Here is a 25,692-nt window from a genome sequence, read left to right on the forward strand (position 1 = left end):
TGTAGTGCAGATTGTGGGTATTTGTGATTTAATTATTGCATTAACTTTAGGTGCATATTTGGATGTTTAGGAATGGGAAGTGAGAGTACTCAAACTTCTGAACAAGTGAAGAAAAACACTAGAAAGAAATGGTTGCCATTTGAAGAAGAAGCTTTGTTAGCGATCCTTGAGGATTTTGTTGCTCAAGGCCACCGATGTGAAATAGGTAGTTTCAAACCTGGTACCTTGAAAGAAATGGAGAAAGCTTTGGAACTTGTATGTCCCACCTCTAATATCAAGGTGAATCCACATATTGAGTCCAAATTGAAGAAATGGAAAAAAAATTATAGTACAATCTATGACATATCGAACACAAGTGGATTCGCATGGAATGATGTAAAAAAGTGCATTGAAGTTGACAATAATGATGCATGGAATACTTATGTGCAGGTATATGTTTTTCATATCTATTTTATTTTGATTATTATTATTGACCTTGAAATTAAACAAATGTTTTTCTTATTTTATTATAGTACCATGATGATGTGAAACCATGGAGAAACAAGTCTTATCCATTGTATGATAGACTTGCTAATATATTTGGAAAAAACCGTGCTACTGGAAAAGGAGCCGAAGTTCCTATTGACATGATGGAGGAGGAAGACCAAAATGAGATTGATGACATTGGAGCTGAGAATGTTGCATCTCCTATGACCAAAGATGGCAGCCAATCTGAAATTAGTCAAAGAAAGAGAAAAAGAGCTGCTGGAACCTCAGGTGATGGATCAGAAACCTTAGTTGTTGCATTGCAAAAATTATTTGAAGAATCTGGAAAAAGAATGGAAAGGGTCACTGAGGTCATACTTCGAGGTAATGAAGATCGTTCTGACATTGCCTTAGAACTCAAGAATATGGGGCTGTCACCTAGGGATCAAATAAAGGCATTAACTCTCATTTTGGAAAAACCTCAAACTATCTCAGTGTTCAAGTCATTAGATGATAGTGTCAAAGAAGTGTTTGTCCAAGATTTGCTAGGCAACAATGCTCGAGGATGATGTGCTTATATGGTTTCCATTGTGTTGTGGACTAAGAACTAATTTTATTTTTGTGTTGGATACACTCGATGATATGAGAATTCTGATTTGGTTTTTGTATTGGATAGGCACTATGATATGGGGATTTATGATTTTGTTTTTGGGTTGGATAGCCTCTATGATATAGGAATTGTGCCTCTATGAAAATTATATGTTGAAAACTTTGATGAGGAATGAAATATGTATCTTTTGGGAATTGTTGTTGTTGCTTGTTTAATTTTTTTTTTTTAAGCTTGTATCTTTTGGGCAATTGACAAACTAGCTTAAGCTTGTCTGTGTGAACAAGTTTAATTAATGGAATTCTGGAGAACACACATACCACTTGTGTGTGTCTGCAATATATATATACATCCACTTCTAGCAATGACAGAGATGGGTATGTGCGCTTGTCATATATAAAGTTTTAGCTCTTCATCAATTGCTCTAATTTCTACAATAGGTGGTGCCAATAATTAATTAAGTTCAAAGTCAAAACCTTAATGAATGTTTTGACACTGATCAACATTTTGGAAAGTTGATTACTTGCAAAGCCGCCTATTAACATAATATGTAAAGATATGTGTGCTTCCTATTAACTTCCAAAGACCAAAGTGATTGACTTGGATATTTCAAATTAATTGGTCGGGGCAAGCTGATGATCATACAAAATTTGAATAAGAATAATCTCTTGCCTCTTATCTATTCTTACAAAAATGTCATTTTTAATCTTTTTATTCTAAATAAATAAATATGGGGATTTATGATTTTGTTTCAAAAATTAATTTTCTAACTTGTTAGTCCTGCACTGCACCAAACATAAAGGCAGTTCTTAGCTAGCTTAATCCATGCCAAGCCAGTCCATGCCAGTCCCTATAGCTAGTCCAAGCCAAGACAGTCCTGTGAAACAAACGAGGCCTTAATATTCACCCAGAACCTTCTCAACTTGAGTGGTGGTGGTGGTGCCAAAGGGTTAGCATTAGGGTTATCTGGAATTGGGTGAGTAGTAGGAACCTCACCAGCACTTTTTGTTCTTTGTTTTTTGGGTCTCCTAGGTTGTTTCTTGAATGGGGGAGGCTCAAGAGGACCCTTCTCAGATATTTACAAGATTTTCATGCCAAGAATTGGATAAATCATTGGGTCATAGGCTTGGAGATATGCATGCTTCTTGTAACAGTCATACATATAGTTCATTGGATCTTCACCTTTGTCCCAGATGCAAGCAATGACATGGCTACATGAAATCCCACTCAAATCTCATCTTCTACAGGTGCAAGTCCAATACCTCAAATCCACACTCATAGTAGTATTCGAACCAGTCCTAATCTCAAAGAGTTCTTCACCAACAATTGTTGTCCTGCATTGTCTTGCAGCATCCTTCCTTTTCTCAATAATCTTCGCAATCCTTGGTCCAATAGGGTGTTTCCAACTTCTATAAGTAGCTCTTCCATATGTCATCCATAACATGAGGTATTGTCTGATCTGCTCAAGCATTGTAATTATAGGCTGGACTATTGACTCTAGAATAGTAATGTTGAAGCTCTCACACAAGTTATGCAACAGTAAATCACACTTGGTGTAGGTCCCAAGGTGTGATCTACTCCATTGTTTTGTTGGTCTCTCACTCAGCCAACCTCATGCCTTCTCATTTAGATCATTCATCTTCCCTATTTATGCTTTCCACCAGGCCTCACAAGATGCCCTTGCAGCAGCCCACAAAACATTTTTCAATGCTAGACCAGGGTACTGCATTTTGAAGTTATTGTGTAGATGTTTGACACACATCCTATGCTCACATGTATGCAACAATTGCTCTATAGCTGGCACCAATCCCTTCTGTTTATCACTCATAAATACCCAATGATACCCATTTTCAATCTTCAAATCTAAGATAAGGAGTCTTAAAAACCACTTCCATGATAACTTGTTTTCAACCTCTAAAACTGCATATGTAATGGGGAATAATCCATTATTTGGATCAACCTCAACTATTGTAAGCCCTTGACCAGGAAATTGGCCTTTTATGTGGCAACCATCAACCCCAATCACTTGTCTGCAACCTTTAAGGAATCCCTCTTTGCATGCCTCCAAACAAATGTACATTGTTTGGACAACCCTTTTATTACCAACCTCCCTTGAAAAAGACCGACTGTTGACCCTTTGTTAATCCTCAATAACTTCTCTGCATAGCAGTTCAGTCTTGTATATTACTCATTGTAGAATCATATATTCTTCACACATGCCTTCTGCTTTGCTCTATAAACCTTGTTCTTTGAAATATTTACACCCCAATCTTTCTTTACTTGGTTCATGAATTTTGGTAAAGACCAATCAGGATCATCCCTAAGTTTATCTGTATATTTCTCAGCAACCCAATTGTTGTCAGCATGCCTTAAATTAGGTTATGTAGTACACTGGTACTCAATTTCCAATTGTTTGATCACCCATGTATCTGAACCACCTTGTAATAGATTGCACCTGATCTGAAATGGACAACCTTGGGCCCCAACACATATGACATTCAACCTGATCTTGTCATTTTTCACAACTTTAGCATCCTTTCATTCACATTCCCCCACTCTTTAATAAAGGCTTAACAATCAGCCTTGCATGGAAGTTGCTCTCCTATTTCTAAAACAGGATTCTTCATATCTGTCTCTTTGTTAAAAACTTTGAACTTAGAGAGCCTTCTCTTGCTCTTCTTTTTATCCCCATCATCATCAGAAGACTCACTTAGGCTATATAGATTATCAGAACCATTAGAATCATCAGAAATGTCACCTGCATTGTTGGTAGCTGCAACATGATCTACTTCATCATCAACAATATCTTGAAACATAGCTTCATCTTCATTAGTAGCTTGAAACATAGTTTCTTCATCATCATCTCCTGAAAACTCATATTCACTGTCTTCAAAGTCATCATCATTTGATCCTTCATCATGTCCTGCATATTCACCTTCCCTATCACCAGCTTCTCTATCACCAGCTTCTCCATCACCAGCTTCTTCATTGGTAACCCCATATCCATCCTCATGATTTCCATCTCCATTTGCCACCTGTTCTTCATGCTCATCACCCCTTGCATATGCATAATCTTTCTGCATGTTCTACAAACCATCATGTTGACCACCATCACAATTCTCTTCAATAATGTTGCTAGAACCCTTGTTCACGGACACTTGTGTCAATAATATTTCCCACTTCTTGAGAGTTTCAACGTCATCAATCTCCAACCTATACTCTAGACCATGCAAGCTTGGCCATACAATAGATGACTGACTTTCATTTTTAATATTCTCATTATCTTCTTGCATTTCCTGCCCAACATTTTCATTGGTAGCTGGTGCAACATCCTCACTGGTCTTTTGCTGCACCCTCTTTTTCCTTACTAGAATTGGGCCTTTGTAATACACTGTTGCAATCTGATAGGGAAGTATTACTGCTGTAACTATCTTAAACATTGCATTATCAAACCCAATGTATACCAACCCTTTTGGCCCATCTATGTTAGGATCCTTCCATAATATGCTCATCTTATTGGGCTCTATTATCTCCTTGTTGACATCATATCCAAGCTCCATGAGATCCAACAAGGATATAAGGTCAGCAGATACGTAATGCAAGTAGCAGACCTATCCCCCACATAAACCCCTTCACTAATGTCACATCCATGGTAAATTTGTAAAGCAAGTCTATCAGGATCACCTGCACAAAGTAACCAAATACATTATCAATAATTCTCATTATGTCACTCTCCTTCTCTTTAACTCTCATTATCACAGTACAATATGGTTCATATTAACACAGTACATTTGAAAACCCAAACTAGAAATTCAACAGCATATCAATGTCTACACTATATCAACAACATATCAATTAATTAGCCCTACCAAATGAGCATATCAAAGTAACAAATTCATTTATTGGCAGACTTCAATGTGCAGACTTCAATATGCATATGCCCATGTCTATTACTTTGGCAAACTACCACTGCCATGTCCATTACTTTGGTGTACAGCTTACCCATGTGTTAAGAAACCAATTAAATAATTAAGATTCCTATCGATAACAACCAAGACAAAAGTAAACATGAAGGATCACACCACAGTTAAAAAACCCTAAAGTAAAACCCTAGAGTGCACTGACAAAGGAGAAAACAATACTCATAAAAGACAATACCCATAAGATTCTCAGCAAACAAACAAACAATTCTAATAAAAAAAAAATGCCTAAAAAGCTAACCAAGTTAACAAATAAACAAATCAAATATGAAAAACCAAATACACAAAACGAATATGAAAAATCAAATAGTGGAACTTACTATATATTGGATTATCTTCATCTCCATCAACTCAAAAATCAAGCACCATCCTTGTAAAATAGAGAAAATCCGAATCAATCCATTGATTTCATCACACAGATTTCTCAAGATCCAAACGAATCTTCGAGATTGATCGCAATTTTTGTACCAAAACCTTTACACTTCTACTTTTTGTCGAATAAACTGATTTCTCAAAGGTTGTCACACCTTTTTGAACCAGCCAGGCATGAAATCTCTGATTTGCCCTAAAAAAAACGCATGTGCACCTCACGTGATAAGTTTTTTATGGGCATTGGCATATATTTGACGGAACGGACCAACTTGGGTCATTTTAATTAATTCGTGGACCAACTTAGGACGAAAATTAGTACATGGACCAACATGGGAAAATCATAAAAGTAAGTGGACCAATGGTATATTTTGCTCAAAAAATATTTTTATGCAATTAGAATGGACTTTGTTACAATAAAAATTAATTTTTTGTGAATAATTTTTCAAATATTAATGTTAGTTGCATATTTTTTTAATTCTAAATATTAATACCACCAGGTCCGTTTTGACTACTTTTGTTTTTAGGATACTAATTTTGATATATTATGCTAGACGCATTTTTAGATCTTATAAATGTGGATTTAATTTCTCATTTTCATTTTTGTAAAACATTTCTTTGAAAATAACTTTGTAAAACGTTACCAAACGGGCCCTAAACTATTATTTTTTTCTCTAAAGGTTAAATACAAAAATGGTCCATGAATTTTACAGTGCATCTCAATTTAGTCTACTAACTATAAAAAGTGGCAATTTTATCCACGAACTTTTCAAGTTGTACCAAAACAGCACAAACGTTAACTTTTATCGAAAAATTTAAAGGAAACTGGTCATGTGCACAACAAGTGACCACATTTTCATGTGACAAATTCCGTTAATTTTCGAATAAAAGTTAACGTTTGTACTACTTTGATATAACTTGGAAAATTCACGGACTAAATTGACACTTTTTATAGTTAGTGGACTAAATTGAGAATCAGTGTAAAGTTCGTGAACCATTTTTGTATTTAACCATTTTCCTAATTTCATACCTAAACTTTTATTTTGTCCAAAATTGGTATATAATGTGACTTTTGTTAAAAAATACTAACAAAATTTGGTCTATTCATGATTCTAGGTTGACTAAAATGCCCCTAATTTTGATGCCTTATTTGAAAAAATTCATATTATATACTAAATTGGGATAAAATAAAAATTTAGGAATGAAATTAAGACAAATAATAATTCAGATACCTAGTTTGGACAAGACCCAAATTCATGTACCATAATTGAAAAGGACCCTTTATTTTAATAGCTGATCTATTTTAGAGGTAATTACATAAATGATCCACTTATTATTCACTAAGTCTCGTTTTGGTCCACAAATTTTTTGAAGTGTCATTTTGGTTCATGGATTGTCTAAAGTGTTTCATTTTGGTCAAAACTGGACAATTTTGCCCCTCAATTTTTTACCAATGAGTTAACTTTGAATGACAAAATTGTTCGTTTTGGACCAAACTGAAGCACATCAGACAATTCGTGGACTAATATGAAACTTAAAAAAATTTGTGGACCAAAACGAGACTTAGCTAATAATAAGTGGATCATTTATGTAATTTCTTATCTATTTTATTATGTAAAGTATATACTTGTTCTGCCAAATCATTTTGTACTAACTGTATTTGTTGTACTTGTTTTTCAAGTTGTTCTATTATTACAGGAAATTTTTTGAATATTCTTATTATTATCTTCTACTTGCTTGGTAATATAATCCAATTTTTTTTTTTTAAAATATGTGTTGAGTTTCTTTCTAGATTATGCCTTAATATGTGTTGAGTTTCTTTCTAGATTATGTCTTAATATTTCTATTGACTGATTTTTTAGTTGTTTTAAGTTCTAACTTAATGTTTTTTGACAGATTTATAAGTAAATCAACTATACTATTTTCTATATGATGTTCTTTCCTATGTAAGATATGTTTATATTCTTTATTATGAAAATGACACACTAAAGTAAGTTTTCTCTTATGATGCTCACTTATCTCTAAATTAAGGTAATCTATTATAACTTACATTTTTCTAGCTTAACTGCTAAAGTATTTTGTAATGTTTGTTGAATAGTTTTTAAGTTTTCTATTGGTTCATGATTGATTCCTATAACTTCAACGTAATTTGTTTTATCTTGGTCACAAATGTTAGGTAATTGTAATACTTCTAAATAATATGTTATTCTAGATTTATGAAATTTAATAGTTGGCTTTATAGCTTTTAGTCTAGCTTTTATTCTAGTAATAGTATAATTTGACATATGAATTAACATATAATTTGGCACATGATGCGTATGAATCAAACACAGACAATTCGTATAGATAACTTCTCAATAAAAGAATTGATGTCATTGTTAGTGGACTGCTTCTGTAGAATTTGTACCCATGCTCCTCAAATGGGTTTCTTTGACATTACCTTTGGCTTTTTTGCACTAATATCACCCATATTATAGGGGGTGTGCACAATTAGCACCTATAAATTTTTTTTTTTACAATTAACAACTCATACTTTTGCATATATGCTAATGTGGCACCTATCGTCACTTTCGTTAATTTTTCTGTTAACTTTAAGGGTATTTCCGTCAATTCATGTGATAAAACATTTAAAAAATTGAATTGAAAAAAAAGAGACTCTTATAAGTATACCCACTAATATACTTAATTGATCCCAATAATAAAATTTAAAGTTTATTAAAAGAAATAGAAAAACATATCCCCTCCACCCGATTACAACCATGGAAGAGAAGGAGAGAGTGAGTGTATGAGGGGGGTCACGGCCTCTTGGGGGGGATTCGGATGTGGACAGGGGCTTATTAGGGATAGGGGAGGTGAGAGAGATAGAGATATATATAGAGAAAGAGAGAGAAAAAGAGAGAGGAGGGAGGAGAAGGTTGGCTAATTTGGAGAGGGGTTCGCCAGCTGGCGACGACGAGGGGGGTCGAATCTAGGCAGGGAGCTGATTTGACCTGGTGTAGGTGGGAGGAAGGAAGGAGGAGAGGGGTGGCTGCTCTAGGTTGTTTTCTTATTTTAATTTTACTATTTTTTTGTTTTTAAATTTAATTTAGGGTAATAATATTTAGAATCATTTTTTTCTTCTTTTTATTTTTTAATTTAATTTAGGAAATGTTTATTTATATAGAATCATTTTTTAAAATCTAATTTAGATAGAGAAATTGTAGTTTTTCTTCTTTTTTGTTTTTAAATATAATTTAAGGGCAAAATTTTTTATTTAGAACATCTTTTTAAATCTAATTTAGCAACAAAATTATATGGATAAAATACTCTTTTTTTTTTTTTTTTTACAAATCTGATTTAGGTGTATAATTATATAGAAATACCTTTTGAAATAAATTTTATTTTTCTTAATTGTTCTCATGGACAAAATGGTAAATTTGGAAAAAAAAATTTCTAGATTCAACAGAAAATGTGATGAAAGTGTATGGTAAGTGCCACATTGTGGCTAATGTGAAAGTATAGGTGGTTAATTGTAATTTTTTTTTTATGGTTACCAATTGTGCACACGCCCAATAGTCCGAGTGGTATTAGTGCAAAAAAACCTTTACCTGAAATAATATATATGTTTGTATTTGTATTTTTCTTCACACATTGTATTTATACACGTATGTATCAAACGTATTAAGTTGCCATTTCCATATTTTATAGTCAAATTTTTAATCATATTTTTGAAGAAAATATACCAAATCATACATATAAGTATAAAATATGCATTTTTCCCGTTCCGTATATTACTAACTATGGTTGCAATTGTTAACTGCACATCAAATTCTTGTACCAAAACAGAGAATGGGCTGGACGTGACCCGATCCACCTAAAGATGGGACTGGTTGGGCCAACTTTAAACGGGCCGAGCCCATGCCGGGTTAAGGCCGGCTGAAGGCCGATTGTACAGGGGAGTCAGAAGTTGTGGTGGTTAAGAAATAAGAAGCATCGAATTCGAAGAAGATCATAACAAACACATAGTCGTCGTGACTCGTGAGTGAGTGAGTGAGTTCGCGAGCTCCAGAATCGTTCACATGAACTCCTCCTCCGCACACGCACTGACTCACTGTCGATTCTTCACTCAGACTCACCACCACCACCACCACCCATGCGCTCCCAAAGCCGCCTTCTCCTGCTCCATGCCTCGCCCTCCCAATCGCAACCGTAGAAACCGCACCAATCGCAACCGTAGAAACCCCACCATCACCACCACCACCACCACCTCCACCTCCACCTCCGCCTCTGATACCCTCCAAGCCACCTTCGACCTCCCCCAACTCTACCACTCCTCCCATTCCCACCTCCACCTCTTCCTCTCCTCCGCCGCCGACGCCCTCCAAGACCTGCAGACTCTCATCTCAGTCGACGCCGACCGCAGGATTATTTTCTCTTGCCGCCCTTCCACGCCGCGTTTTGTTGGCAATTTCGTCGTTTTCACCTGCGCCGTTGTTTTGGGGTTTAGGGTTTTGGTTGGGTTGTTACGGTTGGGCTTACGAAGTCGGTGGTCGGGTTCTGGAAGGGTGACTTCGGTGGTGAGGAGGGATAGGAGTCTTGGGGGAAGAGAGGTTGTGGTGGCAAAGAGAGCAGAAGAGGTGGTTGATGTGAGGAAGAGGAAAGGTTTCGGGCTTTTGGATAATTCACTGTTATCGCGGCCCAAGAGTGCCATGATGGCTGGCTTGGAGGGAATATCTCGGGTTCGGTTTGGGAAGAAACTGCCCAAATGGTGGCCAAGCACCGCGACGCCGCAGCAGATTTCGGTGTTGAATAATGAGGAGTATCAGAGAGAAGCAAATATATTGGTTAGAGGTCGGGGTTTGTTGGCTCATTTTTAGACTTATGACTGTTTACTCTACTGTTTGCATATGGTTTCATATTGAAATTTATTTGGGTAATTAGGTGGAGGTGCATATGCAACTTCATTTACCAAAATCCACACAATATATATATGTGTGTGTGTGTGTGTGTGTGTGTGTGTGTGTGTGTGTGTGTGTGTGTGTGTGTGTGTGTGTATATATATCTATATCCATTCAGTCCATTAGAATTGCAATTTAATATTTTTTAGTCTACTTTCATTGGAATCCTACGACTTGCTCGGTTTTAACTTGATCTTGTTGCTGGGTTTTGCTTTTGGTGTAGGTAAAAGTTTCACATTTCTCAGAGTTTCATAATGTTTTCGTCATGCTTTACATCTTTAATTTGCAACTCATCCACTTGATTTCCAGCGATCACGGACAACAGAATGAGCGGAAAGGACATCATGGAGGATGACATTATTCATGTCAGTGCTTTTGTGTATCTAGTTGACTGCTCAATGGTTTTATATAATATTATGTTGTCTTATGAGTGCCGAAATTTCTTAGTGCTGCACAATCTTTTCCCTTCTTTTACTAGTGAGCTCTGATCGGTTGATAAATACATAGGCAGACGCATAAACTTACATGTTTTTGTAGATTCACACACTTTGTACATACATACATGATTAGATACTTATAGACAGGTTGATTTTAGAGGGATTATACATGTCTATGTATGTCTGCTGATATGACAAAAATGCAGGTTATGGTACTATTTTTCACGTTTTTTTTGTTTTTTTCTCTGTTGATAATGATGGTCTTAGAAAAATTGGAACATAATATAATTGTGGAAACTCTTAATTAATTTATTCTTGTAACAATTTAGTATATTACTTATTTCCCTTGCATGTGTGATGTGTATAAGCTTAATTTTTGTCTGTTTTGTCCATGCATGCATAACAAATTATGCTTGAGCTTTTTTAATTTGTAGGGCATGGGAAGTGAGTTTGTACAGCGGGCAGAACTTCCAGTTCTTTAGGGATTTTTTTTTTCTTAAAGAAGAATTATTTCCACATATTTCCGTGAATTAATTTAATTATTTCCTATTTTAATTCAGTTATGTAAATATTAAGCATGTAAGGCAAGTGTGGGTGGGTGGCTAGGTGTTGAAAGCATCAATGTGTAGTGCATCATGTGAAGTTAAGCAAAATACTAAACATGAGTCTAAGAGAGTTTCCCTTAAAAGATTATGTGCCTGTAAAGGATTTTGATGAGCATTTTTGGTTGATGTATTGTTTGTGAATTTGAATAGCATCTTAAGTTTTTTAATGTTTATTAATTTTTTGGTTCATTACAGCTGGGAAAATAATACTTTTTCTGTAAAATTCCAATCATTAACATAATTACTTTCTTAGTAATTTGTAATTTTATGCTGCATTAACTGATCATTCATAATACATTGTATACTTCTTTGCCTGAGTGGGTGAGCAGTTACGTCAAATATGCAGGACATCTAGAGTACGGGTCTCCTTTGATACCACAAATACACGGGACTCATTCTACCGTGTGTCTGTTGACTTTGTCTTAAATGTTTGCAGCAGGTGTGATTCTGTGATGCCATGCATTAACATTTACAAGCTTCTAATACATTTTTTTTTTTTTTTCTTCGTATGCTTTGATTTCTTCTGGTATTTTAACTTATCTAGTAATATGGCAGGGCCCCAAGTCACTCTACTAGTGTTGAGATTGACGGTGAAGATGCTCGTCAATTCATTGCTGGGCTTTCTGAGAATATTGGGATTGACAATATTCGTGCTGGAAGAATTGTGTCTGCAGCTGTGGCCGCACGTACCCGTTCACGTTTTTTGCAGGCGTGGGTAATTTTCTCCTCTTGTTTTTCCGACTGTGATCATGTCATATGCTATACAAACTGACAACAATTTAAGTGACTCTTGTTGCATAAGCAGTTATTTTGAATCATATTCTCCAAAAGAAAAAGAAAATTCTTGCACAATATTTGGTGAAAAATTCTGTGAGGATGTATAAGGTTACATTGGGCTTTAGGGAACTCTAGATCTCTTTTCTGTTCTTAGACAATATGAGTATCAATCTCAGGCAGGTTTAAAACCTGTGCAAGACGTACTAGTTCAACTTTAATTTTGATATGGAAACAACACGATCATTAATTTTATTCATTTAGCTGTTGTTTAAGCAGGAAGGGAAGAATGGACACTGGACAGGTAGACTCACTCTGATATAAACGTATGCCTTAAACTTATTCTGTAGAAGAATTCCAATAATTCAGAAACTCGTAGAATCCTCATAAAATGAAAATACCAGGACCCCAATTAAAATGACATATTGAAGTTATTTTAGGTAAAAGAACTTCAGGCTTCAGCAGCTACGCCATTTTTTTATTTATTGGTTTGTGTGAGTTCTGAATTATTGGGAATTTTACAGAATAAGTTTAAGGCATATGTTAATATTGAATTTAGAACCTATACTTCGATGTATTCTCCATTGTGAATTTTGAGTATATATATTTTAGCTTTGCTGGAAATATCCTTTCTTTATATTTCAGAAAACACCATCACATGTTCATTTAAGCATCTTTTTCCACACACACACAAAAAAAGAAGAGGAAGGTTTTATTCCATGATTGTTTGGTTGCAGGCTTTGGTAATGCAAGGCCAACATGGAGAAGCAGTAGTGGAACTGTCAAAGATGTGCCTTGTTTGGCGGATATTTCCACCTGAGGAGTCCTCTGTATGTGCTTTATTTATTTTTGAATTTACTATAACATATCTAGATATTCTCTTTATAATTTTTTATTATTTTTGGCATTTACTTATAATTTTTTTTGGGTACACTAATGCCCCTGAACTTTGACCCATGTCTCATTATGGCCCCTAAACTCTAAACGTGCCATATTGGTCCCTAAATTTTGAATTTGTGTTTAGTGAAGACAAAATCTTACTTCCGTTCAAAAAGTTAACGGAAGTGGTCATGTGTCCAACGCAGTTGCGCATGGACACTTAATTTGTCATTCTTTACTCTTCCCTACCCACTTACCCATCCCTTCTCTGGTCATTTACAAAAGCCTTCTCTCTCTCTCTCTCTCTCTCTCTCTCTCTATGTATATATATATCATCACATGTGCTCAATTTCACTGTGGTCATGGGATTCTAATAATTCGTCATATACATTCTAGCATATTTCCTGTTAATCTTCAAATCTCATGTTTAATCCAATGCTCTCTCAACTTCTTGCTCTGCAATTTTAAATTGCCATTCATTGTAGCATCCTCAGGAAAAGTATATGCCATGTGCTTCACATGGTTGGCAAAGTAGTCATCGATCTTGGTTACATTTAGGACAAGCAATTAGATCCAGGATATATAACAGGTTATGCTAAAATGTACATTAGCATAAATTTTATGAACAAGAAGAGTACATAGAGACCGCCAGTTTATGCGATCTTGGAATGTCCCACATCTCTCCTTGTCTAGACAAATGACACTTTCCATGTTGTGTCTGGCCTGAGCATCAGCTACATACTTCATTGCAGTAAGTGTGACTGGTAAGTTGGCATTTTCCTCAGCTGGCACTTTCTCGAGTGCCAGCTGGCACTCAGATTGCGCCCATGCCAATCAATGTTGAATGGGAATGAATGAACCGTGCACATTTATTTTTTTGAGACGAAATGAAATTTATTAAACAAAGAGAACAAAATGTAGAAGACAAGGAGAAGAATTCCACAATTCAGAAATTTTTTACTGAAACATCTCTTAAATCTAATATCGAACAGATGTCATCTCACAGCACTACAGCAGCTTTCCAGTCTAACAGAATAGTAGAAAGAGAAATCTCCCTGAAGACTGCTGAGACCGAAGCCCAAAGGGCCTGCCCCAAATCTACTTTGATCCCAATGTTCATCCACTCCCACTCTATATTCTACAAAAGTTCTTCTATTTCACTCTGTCCAAATGATCCATAATAGCTCCAACATGGAACACCCCCACAATGTTTTAACTTTTTTGCCCATCCCCAAAAGATTATACTTCATGCTAAGCAGTTTGTAGCACCCCCAAGGAATAACCCAGCTCACTTGAACACCCTAAACAGCTGCCACCAAATCTGTAAAGAAACAGGACAATACAGGAATACAAGGTCAACACTTTCCTCCCCAGCCTTACAAAGACAGCACCAATGAGGAGAAAGAAAAATGTGAGGCCTTCTCCTTTGAACTTGATTATCGGTATTAAATCTCCCATATGCCCCCAACCATACCACCAGCCATGCCAACATTTTAACTTTCGGGGGAACTTTAGTTTTCCAAACCTGATCAAAAGGATGGAAAAAGGAAGAGGCTGATCTGTTGCATAATAAAATAAAAAATTCTTGTGGGATTTACACAAAATCCCCTGACCCTTTCTAGTTTCCAGCCCCTGTCATCCACCCTTGAGGGAAACCGGCGTACTCCCTCCAGTTTAACTGCGAGCACCGCAAATTCTTCTGCCTCCAAGTCATTATTCCTTCTAAACCCAAAATTCCAAGAATATGGAAACACAGGCATTCACAAACCTTTCAATCTTTTCGGTGTGCCTTCTTGACAGTAAGTATAACCTAGGGAACATTAATTTCAAGGGATCATCTTCCAGCCACCTTCCTTCCAAAACCTTACCTTTTCTCCATTAGCCACTACCAAGGCTGTGAAGCCAATGTCTTACCACGGATTATGGCTTGAACCTCTCAACCAAGGTTCAGCATCCCAACCACTTCTTGTATTTCTGAAAGTGGCTTTTGGTAATACAATTTGATCAATAAAACACCTAGCATTCACATTATCCAGAGCATTGGTTGACATGAGTTGGGGTTAGAAATGGTGGAAGGGATTTACAAATGATGGTATGGTAGGGAATGGGTAAGAGGGTAAGGAAGAGTACAGAATGACCAATTTGTCTTTAAGTGGTCGTGTTGCGCATGACCGCTTCCGTTAAATTTTTAAACGGAAGTTAGATTTTGTCCTTACTAATGTTCCTGAATCTAAAAGTGGCTTCTAGAAATACAAGAATCTTTATTTTTTCGCTGCACTCGTTTCCAAAAGTGGCTTCTGGTAATACAAGCATCTTTTTTTTTTTTTTTTTTTTTGTTGTTGCACTCATTTCCAAAAGATTCTTGTATTTCCAAAAGTGGCTTTTGGTAATACAATTTGATCAATATAACACCTAGCATTCACATTATCCAGAGCATTGGTTGACATGAGTTGGGATTAGAAATGGTGGAAGGGATTTACAAATGATGGTATGGTAGGGAATGGGTAAGAGGGTAAGGAAGAGTACATAATGACCAATTTTTCCTTCAGTGATCGTGTTGCGCATGACCACTTCCGTTAACTTTTTAAATGGAAGTTAGATTTTGTCCTTACTAATGTTGACAGGTCAAAGTTCATGGAAATTAGTGTAATTTACCCTTTTATTTTAGAAATGTATGTTGGCTACAGTGTTGAAAAACATTTTCTCCTTGCATACATAACAATATAACATTATTGCTAAATATTATGTTCTGCTCAAGTTCCCACATATAGCTTGATCTTCATTTTTGAAGATGACTATTCATGGTCTGGTGCTAGAGGTATTTTTAATGATCCTTTGCAAATGCCTCTATGCATGTGATGGTATATTTCTATTGGGCCTGATTTGGTTCCTTTAATTTACATAGGCAGCATGAAAACTGAGTGGCTTTCCTATTATTGTTATTAGTACTTTGTTGCGTTTCTGATGTGATTCTTGATGGTTTTTCTATTCTGCAGCCTGAGATGGAGATGGTGGCTCGAGGCTTGGAGAAACACTTGAAAGTGGAACAGAGGGAATTTCTATTGAGCATGCTTGTTGGCATTTGCAGTGAAGAGAGCCAGAGAAGAGCAGCAGAAGCTTTGGGTTTGGTGTGTGGCATAAGTCTCTCTTGGAAAATTTTATTATGAAAATATATTTTGTGGCAAATCTTTGATACTGATGAACTTATCTCTAACCAAGGATGAAAATACCAGATTTTCCTTAAATATTGATACTCAAATTTATGGATATATCGATGGATATCTCAATATTGATATCCATGACCGTTACATGGAAATTTTAAATAAAACCTTAGGAAGTATAAATCAACATATGTATTAAACAACTAAAATTTTATAAAAAATTGCAAAAATAATAACATTTATGATATATGAAGAATATAGTTTTCCCTGATAACAAGTATGGTTTTGAAATTTCAACATTATACTTTATAATTAAAATTTTGTTTTATTTGACTTGGTCATATTGTTAGTGGTGCAGACTTGGTCATATATTTTTTTTTGTTACAGACTTGCTCATATTTCATTTCTTTTGGTACAGACTTGGTCGTATTTTTATTTTTGGTACAGACTTGGTCGTATTTTTATTTTTGGTTCAGAATTGGTCATTTTATTTTATTTTGGTAGACTCGTTCGTATATTCTTTTTTTTGGGTAAATGCTCTTTGGAAGCCCGTTCATTTTTTTATCCGTTCACTCTCAGAGACTCTAAGGTTCAGGCAGATTCTTCATCTGTTTTCTTTTTTCCTTTTCTTTTTCACTCTTTGCAAAAAAATGTTCATCTTCTTCCTCTGATGTGCCTCTGCTGTTTCAAGCTAACCAGTAAGATTCATCTCCTTCCTCTGCTTTTCTTTGTTCCTTGTAAAAATGTCCATTTCATCTTCAAACATCGGAATTTTTATTTTAGTGCCTCCTGTGGATATTGATATTATTCTGATATTTCACCAACTGTCAGAGAAATATCGAAGAAACCCATGAAGATATTCTTTTCTGTGTTGATTTCATGTATAAGGTTTATTTTTTGTCAAAACGCATGACATGTTCCTTGGAAATTATGGAAAACATGTATTTAGAAATGTATGTTATGACTTTTAAGCATCAACTTGATTATCTATAATTCTTTCCTAATAACATTCCCATCTTCCTTGCAGGTGTCATCTTTCAGAGGTTAGGGTGATGATGAACAATAAAGGTAATATACTGGGAAAATAACCATCAAGAAAGCTCAATTCTAAGCAACTGAGCTTGTTATACTGTAAATTATATTGGAAAGATTTTGGGTCTCTTTATGTAGAAATTCTATAAATTTCCTTAATAATAGGCTGCGAGACAATTGGAATTCTATTGGAGGCAGGAGTGACTAGGAAATTGATACATAATGTTATCCTGACCACCATCATTATGATTGATGCAACAATTAAAAAATGAGAATATTACTTCCTTGTCGTTAGTTTGGGCGTCCTTGAGGGCATAATGTCTGAAAAGAAGGCTAAGTGGAGAGATTATTATTGTGCATGGAATTTGGGAGGTGCTTGGCAAATGGCAACCAAGCTGGGATTGTGATTAGAGTCTGTCATGACTTGCAGGCGCTCTTGCAAACGGGTCAGAACAAAGGAAAAACCAAACCACTAAACAAACAACTGAACAGGGTATCAAACACTATGAAATTCAATCTAGCAATCTTAACTTGGTGTTGGCTACTATTAAAATGCCAGAAAAGAAAAGAAAAGAAAAGCAATCAAGATAAATTCTAATGATGCCTGCTGTCAACCAGCAATTTTTAACTATAATAAATTTGTAAATGAAATCATATAATATAATACACTCATGAACTCAACAACTTCATTTCAATTACTTCCTGCCATCGACCAACCCTAGCATATTTGTTGGAAACAAGAACATAAACTACACTACGACCAAAAAAAAAAAAAACTACACTACTACCACCATGAGGTTCCAACTCTGTTATGTATCTTCTCACTTGGTCAGCAAGATCAACATTTTCATATATCTCACAGCCATTTAAGAGAGCTCCCCATATATCAACATTGGGTTCAATTGGCATTTTTTACACTAGTTTTACTGCTTCTTCGAAGCGGCCTGCTTGACTCAAAAGATCAACCATGCAGCAATAATGCTCTGCAGTTGGTTCTATGCCGTAAACATTTACCATTGAGACAAAATGTCTCTGACCAGACCAACATGGCTATATGCACATAAAACCCCAATATAAGTGATCTGGTCTGGAATAACAATAGCATCCTCTTGCATTCTTCTAAAAGCATGCAATGCTTCCATGCCCTGTCCATGCATAGCTAAACCAGTAATCATGCTGGTCCATGCCACCACATCTTTCTTTTACAAGTTGTCAAAAATTCTTTGAGCAGTTCCTGCATCTCCAGTGCCCATGCTAGTTTAATTTGATCCACATGAACGAAGACTTTTGTCCCAATGCAAAGCCCCCATCTGCGCACAAGAACCTATCACACGCATGAAGGGAGCTTGGTCCGGAACAAACCCAGCAACCTGCATATTGATAAAGAGATTAGCCAGGCCATACTGATTATAATCAAAACTTGACCTGAAGGGATCAAACCCAAGTTGGCGAACACGACTGTGAATCAGTTTTCCCAGTATCAATAACCCTACTTCGAGCACAAGCGACTAAAACATTCATCATAGTAATCTCATTAGGCTCTACATTCTGAAGCTCCATATCCTTTAACACCCCTACAGCCTCGCTAGTCCGATTGATCCCAACGAACCCGGCAATCAAACTAGTCCAAGCAACTATATTCCACTTGGGAATAATACCAAACACTTTTGAGTCCTGATTCCATATCTGCACAACAAGCATACATATTAAACAAACAAGTAGAGGCATACACGTCCAACTCAAACCCAGTTTTCACAATGCAGTTATGAACACATTTTCCACAATGATAATCAGTGATTTTATTGGAACACGCTTTAAGCACAAATGGGAATGTGAAATGGTCCGGCAAATAAGCCCTTTGCAGCATTTCTCTATACATTATCATAGACTCAACTGGGTTCTCACTCCTGGAGTAACATCTGATCATTGAGTTCCAGATATAGACACTAGGTTGACTAATTTGGTGAAAAACTGACTTGGCATATCTGAGGTATCTGGCCTCAGAATTAATTTGGTGAATTTAAAACACTATGTTCATTGTTTCACTCAAAGAATAGATGCCATCATTAGGGGAAAAGAATCATATTTGATTGTCTATGAGGAGAAAAAGAATTACAAATGATATTCCCAAGTAAAGGGGAAAAGAAAAAAAAAAAAAAACAAAAACAAATAAAAAAGACAGTAATTTCTAGCTTTCTCTTAGAATGCTCTTCTTCCACTTCTTCTTCTTCTTCTTGGTGTTCTCCATGTTACAGTCTCCATTACTGGATAACAAGCCCTAATCCTCAAACCCCATTTTTGCAATTCCTCTCTCCTAAACCCCAAACCCACCAAAACACCCCAAAGAAAGACCCCAAAAAAACCTCTCTTCTCCCACCACTGAACCAAAGCAATCCCAGATAGACCAAAACCCAAACCCCACCAAAGCACATTGCTCTCCACCTCTCTTCCAAACAACAAACCCAAACCACAAATCACCAAAATCCCACAAAACAGAAACAGCAATAACAATTTTCTCTTTCTTTTACTTCTAAACCCGTCAAAGCCTCCCCCTCCAAAACCCTTCCAAATCCCGAAACCCCCTCCGTCGCCATATCCTCCGCTGATTTCTTCAATAACCAGATCCAACGGTGGAGGTAATATTTTGAGGTTCGATGCGATAACGGGCATCAATTGGAGCAAGAATCTTTGTAATCTCAGAGACCCATTTTGGCTTTTGCTCTTCCTTGCACATACATTCGATTTTTGGGTCTGGGTTGGATGAGAAAGTGGATGCGAGACGCTACAAATGGGAGATTTTGGTGCAAAGATGTCATTTGGAAGCGAAATGTTTGTTACAAAGGGGTTGAAGAGGCAAAGCAAGGGTTTTGAGACGAGGGGTTGAGTTTGGAAGAGAAGGATCTTCTGCATTGTACACTCTGCTCTCTGCTCTCTGCTCTCAAGTCTCAAGGATGAAAAATAAGAAGAGGTGACCGTTTGAAAGAACAGCCTTAGTGGTTTTTCTTGACAAAAAAAACAAAAGATAATTACAGTTAAATCACAGATTACTTTCATAATTTGCAAAAACATTTTATAATTTAGGAAATGGTTAGCAGAATTAAATTTTAAATTTTGTTTAGGAGGAATAAGTTTATTAAACTGCCCTTTTTGGGAGTAGACGTCAACAGTGATGCATTCCCCAGTGGTAGCATGGAAGTGACCCGTACCGTATACTAGTTTAATAAAAAAATTATATTATATTATATAATTATATTATTATTTATTATTTTTGTTATATTTAAAATTTAATAGTGTTTTTTTATAATTTAATATTGTAATGTAATATGATGAATTTTAATAATTTCATTTATATTATATTATAATGTAAACTATTAAAAACACCCTATTTTGATATACATTAATTCAAAACCTCCAATCTTTATTAAACTATTTCAAAACCCCCTGTTAACACTTAATATCTCTCTAAACCCCCTAGTCAACTTCTAATAAGAAAAGTTTGACTTTAATTTTTTTAAATATACCAGGTTTACCCCTGTTTTGTTTTCCTACATCAACAACATTAATTACCGTACCGTTTTTTTAGTTACCCCTGTTCTTGCGCTTGCGATGTTCATCGTGAGCTTGAATCTTCATCATGAGCTTGAATCTTCATCATCGTGAGCTTGAATCTTCATCGTGAGTTTCTTCATCTTCATATGCGATTCTCTTCGTGCGATTCGTGAGCTTGAGATCGGATTCTGCGGGGTGTTTTCTGTGATCGGGGGAGGTCTTCATCGGATTTTGGAGTAATTGAATCTGCGCGAGCTTGTTATCGGATTGTTCGGGGTGTTGTGATCGGATTGTTCTGATTGTGATCGAGAGGTTTTCATCGGAGCTTAGTAGACCAAATTTGATTACTGTGAGTTCTTGTAAATTTCAATTGATTTACAATTTCTGTGTGTGATTTAGTTACAATTTGTTTGAGTGATTCAGTTTCAATTTCTGGGAGTAATTTAGTTACAGCTTTAGTGGTTGAATTTAGGTTTGTTGATTTATTTAGATGTAATATCAACTTAGTCAATTGATATCAAAACCTTAAAGAGAATAATTCAGTTTCACTGTAGGAATTATGTTGAAATTCAGTTTCAGTGTACCAATTATGTTGAAATTCAGTTTCAGTGTAGCAATTTTGTGGAAATTCTGTTTCACTGTAGGAATTATGTTGAAATTCAGTTTCAGTGTAGCAATTCTGTGGAAATTCAGTTTCAGTTACACTTGTGTTTTTTCTTTGTTTGTTTTATTTTAAGTCAGAAATTGAAACTGATATTGCCTAAACTTATTAAGAAATTGAATTGCAATACTGATTATGTTGTTCTGTTTTAACAGTTTCAATTGATTTTATTTTGTTAGTCAGTGTTTACTTACCTTTTTGTTTTATGTTTTCTTATCATGTAGCTTAATGGATGTTGGTGTGATTTCAAGAGTTACTTGTGACAGTAAGTCAGTTCTTTTGTCATTGTTTTCCGGTGTTACCTATGAATGGATTTGTAGTGAAGTAATAAAGAGATTCAATCATTTGAAGGCAGGGCAATTTAGGTTATCTTACTCTTTACCGGATCTTGAAAGTTGCAAATTGGAATGTGATATGGATGTTCACTTGATGTTAGCTTCTTTGCCTTTGTTTAAACTTTCATATGTTGATATACTTGTGAATCACGATGGTGTTCTTGTTGAGTATGTTGCTTGTAGTGCTCCTAGTACATCATCTAAAGATACAAGTGCTAGTGAAGTCTCTTATACAAGAAAGAAAGGTGCAAGTTGTTCATCTTCTGAAGACTTTGAGAGTTTGATTGATCCGAATCAGTATTTAGGTGATTTTGGAACTGCTGAAACCAAAAGTTATCTATCGAAAGAGTGGGAAGGTTATATTGATCATGTTGGACAAAAATTTGAGGGCGGTGTAGCTGAATTTCGTTTGAAATTGGTGAAATATGCTGTTCAGATGAGATTCAAATTTGTATATGCGAAGAATGACAAAGATCGGATTATAGTTGAATGTTTTGAGAAGAATTCACACGGTTGTAAATGGCGTGTGTATGCAGTGTTATGTAAAGCAAATGGATTTTGCTATATTCGTACTATGAATAATCAGCATACATGCCGTGGAGTTGTTCGTGAGACTAAAGGTAAGATGATGAGTTCACGAATTGTATCATCAATTGTGAAAGATGAGCTTCGTTTGAAGCCATCTTTGAGACCTATTGACATTGTGCAGGAACTGAAACTGAACTATGGTTTGGATATCAGTTATCAAAATGCATGGAAAGGTAAAGAGATGGCAAAGCTTCTTGTTCATGGTGATGAGGAGGCCTCTTTTCAAAAGTTAGCTTGGTACGTTGAAGCTGTGAAGATTTCAAATCCAGGCACACATTGTGTTTTACAGTTGGATGAGTCAAGTGGTCGGTTTCAGAGATTTTTCATTTCATATTCTGCATGTATTCAAGGATATAGATGGTGTCTTCCCATGGTTCATGTTGATGGAACTTTTTTGAAAGGGAAGTATTTGGGTCATTTGCTTGCTGCAAATGGAAGGGATGGTGATAAAGGTACGTCTTTTTTTTTTAGTTGCCGTTGTTTATTGATTTCGTTGCTTCCTTCCTCGATTTTTAAGGGTAAATCCCTATTTGTGATCCAATCTCCTCCTAGGGTATAGAATGGGCTTGGTGGAGGCATTATGTTAGGGTTTAGCTACGGGATTTTGGGCGGAGCCCAAAATCTCGTAGCTAAACCCTAACATAAATGCCGACAAACCAGGTATTTGTAATATTGAAACTTTTAATTGACTTAATTATATATGGCTCTAAAGATATTAATTCAGTTCAGTGTAGGAATTTTTTGGTAGATCAGTTTCAGTGTACCAATTCTGTGAAAATTCAGTTTCAGTCTAATATGGCAGTGAAAGTTAAAAAATAGAAAGATTGAGTTTATTTGACTTGGTTACAGTTACAGTTCAGTAAATTATCATATTTTATTCTTTTGCTTTATTAGTTACACTTCGGCTTTTTCTTTGTTTGTTTTATTTATTTTTCTGTAGGTATATTTCCTCTTGCTTATGCTATTGTGGATTCTGAGTCTGAAGACAATTGGACTTGGTTTTTTGAAAATTTGTATCAAGTTTTGGCACCCCAAGGTCGTACAGTTACATTCATTTCAGATCGTAATCCTGGCTTGTTAGAAGGTGTTAACCGTATTTTTCCTTCCTCACCTCATGCATATTGTTATTTTCATTTGGTAGGAAATTTGAAAAATAAGTTGCCTGTGAAAGTAGTTGGTAAATATTTGAGAGAACGTGTTCTGAATTTATTCATGAAATGTGCATATGCGCCAACGGTTGAGATTTTTGACAAACATTTGGCTGATTTGGAAAAAGAAGGGCATGACAATGCTAAGAAATTCTTAGAGAGCATTCCGTTTGAACATTGGGCGTGTGCTTTTTTTAAAGGTAATCGGTATGGGGTTATGGCAAATGGCTTATCTGAGTCTTTTAATTTTTGGATCCTCAAGTTTCGTTCATTGCCCATATTTGAAATGGTTGATGGTATTAGAGTTCAAATAATGGAAACTATGGACAAAAGAAGGACTGAGGCTAGTAGTTGGCATAATGTTCTTTGTCCTAAAATGGATGAGATGTTGAGGAAGTATATGGAAGTGGGTAGGCATTGGAAGATTGCCCGATCATATGATTCTGTTTATGAGGTGTTCGGTCCACATTCTGTTTTAGTTGATTTGAACTCCAACTTTTGTACTTGTCGTAGATGGAAAATTGAAGGGTTCCCTTGTGCTCATGCTCTTGTAGCAATTCAAAGAGAGGGTAAAAATGTCTATGATTACATTGAAGACGAATTTAAATCTGGTTACTATAGGAATTCCTATGCAGCTGCAATTCTTCCCATTCCTGATATTGAGATATCTGCTTATGATGCTTCTGATTTTGTTATTCCTCCTTTTACAAAGAGGCCTCCTGGAAGACCAAGATCAACGAGGTATAAGTCTATTGGAGCCAGTTCAAGATCTATTAAATGTGGTAGATGTGGTAAAGTTGATGGCCACAATAAGAAAACATGTACTGCTCCTTTGAGGAATTGATTTCTTTGTTTTTGTAGTTTAGTTTCAGTTTATGAAATTGAATTTAAGGATTTCTTGGAATTATTACATTGAATTAGATTGATGATTCTCGAAATTTTGATTATGTAGTCCTGTATTCTTGGATTTTGGAATTTTCAAATGGAATCTGTTTGGTTTTCTTGTTTTTAGTATTTTTTTCGAAGGTGAAACTGTTTTGATATAGTTTCAGTTGAATATTTTGTATTATTAGGGATTTTGGTTTATGATTGTAGTTGAATGTTATTATCTGACTTATGATACAATTATTATATTCCAGTTGATAGCTTATTAACAATGAGACTGTTCATTCTCTTGAAACTGAAAAGACGTAACCTCTTTCTCTGAACATGGCAACTGAAACTGTTTTTTAAGTGAAACTGTATTGTAAGTGAAACTGTTTTGCAAGTGAAATTGTTTTTCAAGAGAAACTGTTTTGTAAAAGTTGACAAGTGCGTTGGTGTTATTGCGAGTTTTTTGGTCCTACAAGCAAAGTTGACAACATTTAAATACAGTTTCAGTTACTTTTAGTGTCCAATTTTAGTTATTGTTTAACAGTTACACTAACTTAATGACCAAGAAGTTTTTTTTTTTAAAGTGAAATTGTTTAGACATTACAAAAATTACAGAAATAAAAGAACTATTTATATACAAGTAATAAATTTAAGAAATTAGATCAATGTTTGAATTTAGCCAAAAATTACAGAAATAAACCAACTACTTATATACAAGTCATAAATATAAAAGTCTCGACATTTTATCAATGTTTGAATTTCGCCATGATATGATCAAACTTGTTGTTGGCTTCTGGTCTCTTAACTTTTTTGCCCAATATGTTCAACCAGCTAAGTGGATGATCCATGAACTTCTTCAGGACTTGTATTTTGAATTTCTGCACATCTGTCTTTGTGAAAGGGTTCTTAAATGGAGCTCCCCTTTGAATTTGCTCTGTGTAGTACATGACTAGGAATCCACAATCATTTCTGCAATAGACAAGTTACAATTACAGTCAAACTTACAGTTACAGTCATTCCTTTATTCTGAAATATATATTTGCACTTTTTAAAATATGTAATAATACTTACGTTCCCGATTTTTGCTGGGGACAGTTGTTGTCATCTTCAATTGGCATTTCAATGTTGTGTTCCAACAGCCAAGTCAATGTTACTTTCTCATCCTCATTCAGTTGCACTTGATATAAGTCATCTAGTTTCTGTTGATTTGCCTGGTTTAGGGAAATTGGACCTATTTGTTTCACTAGATTCTGCCTCCTTGTCCCTTTAGCTAAATCTTGTGCAGCATTCTT

At 35.5% G+C, this 25,692-nt stretch overlaps 5 protein-coding genes across 5 annotated transcripts; 3 read left to right on the forward strand and 2 right to left on the reverse strand.

The window, feature by feature from the left end:
- The first annotated feature begins 72 nt into the window (after positions 1 to 72).
- Positions 73 to 1,034, forward strand: LOC147293009 (uncharacterized). The gene is made up of 2 exons (XM_086231954.1): positions 73 to 429; positions 513 to 1,034. The coding sequence occupies exons 1-2, from the start codon at positions 73 to 75 to the stop codon at positions 1,032 to 1,034; spliced, it is 879 nt and encodes a 292-aa protein (XP_086088080.1).
- Positions 1,035 to 9,400: 8,366 nt separating this feature from the next.
- Positions 9,401 to 17,432, forward strand: LOC147293010 (phosphoribosylformylglycinamidine synthase). The gene is made up of 7 exons (XM_086234504.1): positions 9,401 to 10,251; positions 10,668 to 10,723; positions 11,730 to 11,839; positions 11,956 to 12,115; positions 12,912 to 13,004; positions 16,050 to 16,181; positions 17,242 to 17,432. The coding sequence occupies exons 1-7, from the start codon at positions 9,480 to 9,482 to the stop codon at positions 17,260 to 17,262; spliced, it is 1,344 nt and encodes a 447-aa protein (XP_086090630.1). The 5' UTR covers positions 9,401 to 9,479; the 3' UTR covers positions 17,263 to 17,432.
- A 605-nt stretch (positions 17,433 to 18,037) lies between these two features.
- Positions 18,038 to 19,284, reverse strand: LOC147293011 (putative pentatricopeptide repeat-containing protein At3g05240). The gene is given in 4 exon segments (XM_086230987.1): positions 18,038 to 18,721; positions 18,723 to 18,914; positions 18,916 to 19,231; positions 19,274 to 19,284. Coding segments are annotated over 4 exon segments (735 nt in total). The 3' UTR covers positions 18,038 to 18,505.
- Positions 19,285 to 19,355: 71 nt separating this feature from the next.
- Positions 19,356 to 20,173, reverse strand: LOC147293012 (uncharacterized). The gene has a single exon (XM_086234351.1). It carries the CDS (start codon positions 20,154 to 20,156, stop codon positions 19,446 to 19,448), a length of 711 nt encoding a protein of 236 aa, XP_086090477.1. The 5' UTR covers positions 20,157 to 20,173; the 3' UTR covers positions 19,356 to 19,445.
- Positions 20,174 to 21,684: 1,511 nt separating this feature from the next.
- On the forward strand, positions 21,685 to 24,371 carry LOC147293013 (protein FAR1-RELATED SEQUENCE 4-like). Its single transcript, XM_086230988.1, has 2 exons — positions 21,685 to 22,831; positions 23,320 to 24,371. Exons 1-2 carry the CDS (start codon positions 21,685 to 21,687, stop codon positions 24,369 to 24,371), a joined length of 2,199 nt encoding a protein of 732 aa, XP_086087114.1.
- Positions 24,372 to 25,692: the final 1,321 nt, after the last annotated feature.

This window comes from Dryas octopetala, chromosome 2 (genome assembly GCF_963921425.1).
Source record: "Dryas octopetala chromosome 2, drDryOcto1.1, whole genome shotgun sequence".
Taxonomy (NCBI): domain Eukaryota; kingdom Viridiplantae; phylum Streptophyta; class Magnoliopsida; order Rosales; family Rosaceae; genus Dryas; species Dryas octopetala.

What these genes read in the sequence shown, in the direction of transcription:
- LOC147293009 (XM_086231954.1), top strand. Translation starts at nt 73, where the DNA reads ATGGGAAGTGAGAGTACTCAAACTTCTGAACAAGTGAAGAAAAACACT. An exon ending in CATGGAATACTTATGTGCAG is followed by an intron (nt 430 to 512) that starts GTATATGTTTTT and finishes ATTTTATTATAG; the next exon opens with TACCATGATGATGTGAAACC.
- LOC147293010 (XM_086234504.1), top strand. Translation starts at nt 9,480, where the DNA reads ATGAACTCCTCCTCCGCACACGCACTGACTCACTGTCGATTCTTCACT. An exon ending in AGCAAATATATTGGTTAGAG is followed by an intron (nt 10,252 to 10,667) that starts GTCGGGGTTTGT and finishes CTTGATTTCCAG; the next exon opens with CGATCACGGACAACAGAATG. An exon ending in GTCTTAAATGTTTGCAGCAG is followed by an intron (nt 11,840 to 11,955) that starts GTGTGATTCTGT and finishes GTAATATGGCAG; the next exon opens with GGCCCCAAGTCACTCTACTA.
- LOC147293012 (XM_086234351.1), bottom strand. Translation starts at nt 20,156, where the DNA reads ATGCAGAAGATCCTTCTCTTCCAAACTCAACCCCTCGTCTCAAAACCC.
- LOC147293013 (XM_086230988.1), top strand. Translation starts at nt 21,685, where the DNA reads ATGGATGTTGGTGTGATTTCAAGAGTTACTTGTGACAGTAAGTCAGTT. An exon ending in TGGAAGGGATGGTGATAAAG is followed by an intron (nt 22,832 to 23,319) that starts GTACGTCTTTTT and finishes ATTTTTCTGTAG; the next exon opens with GTATATTTCCTCTTGCTTAT.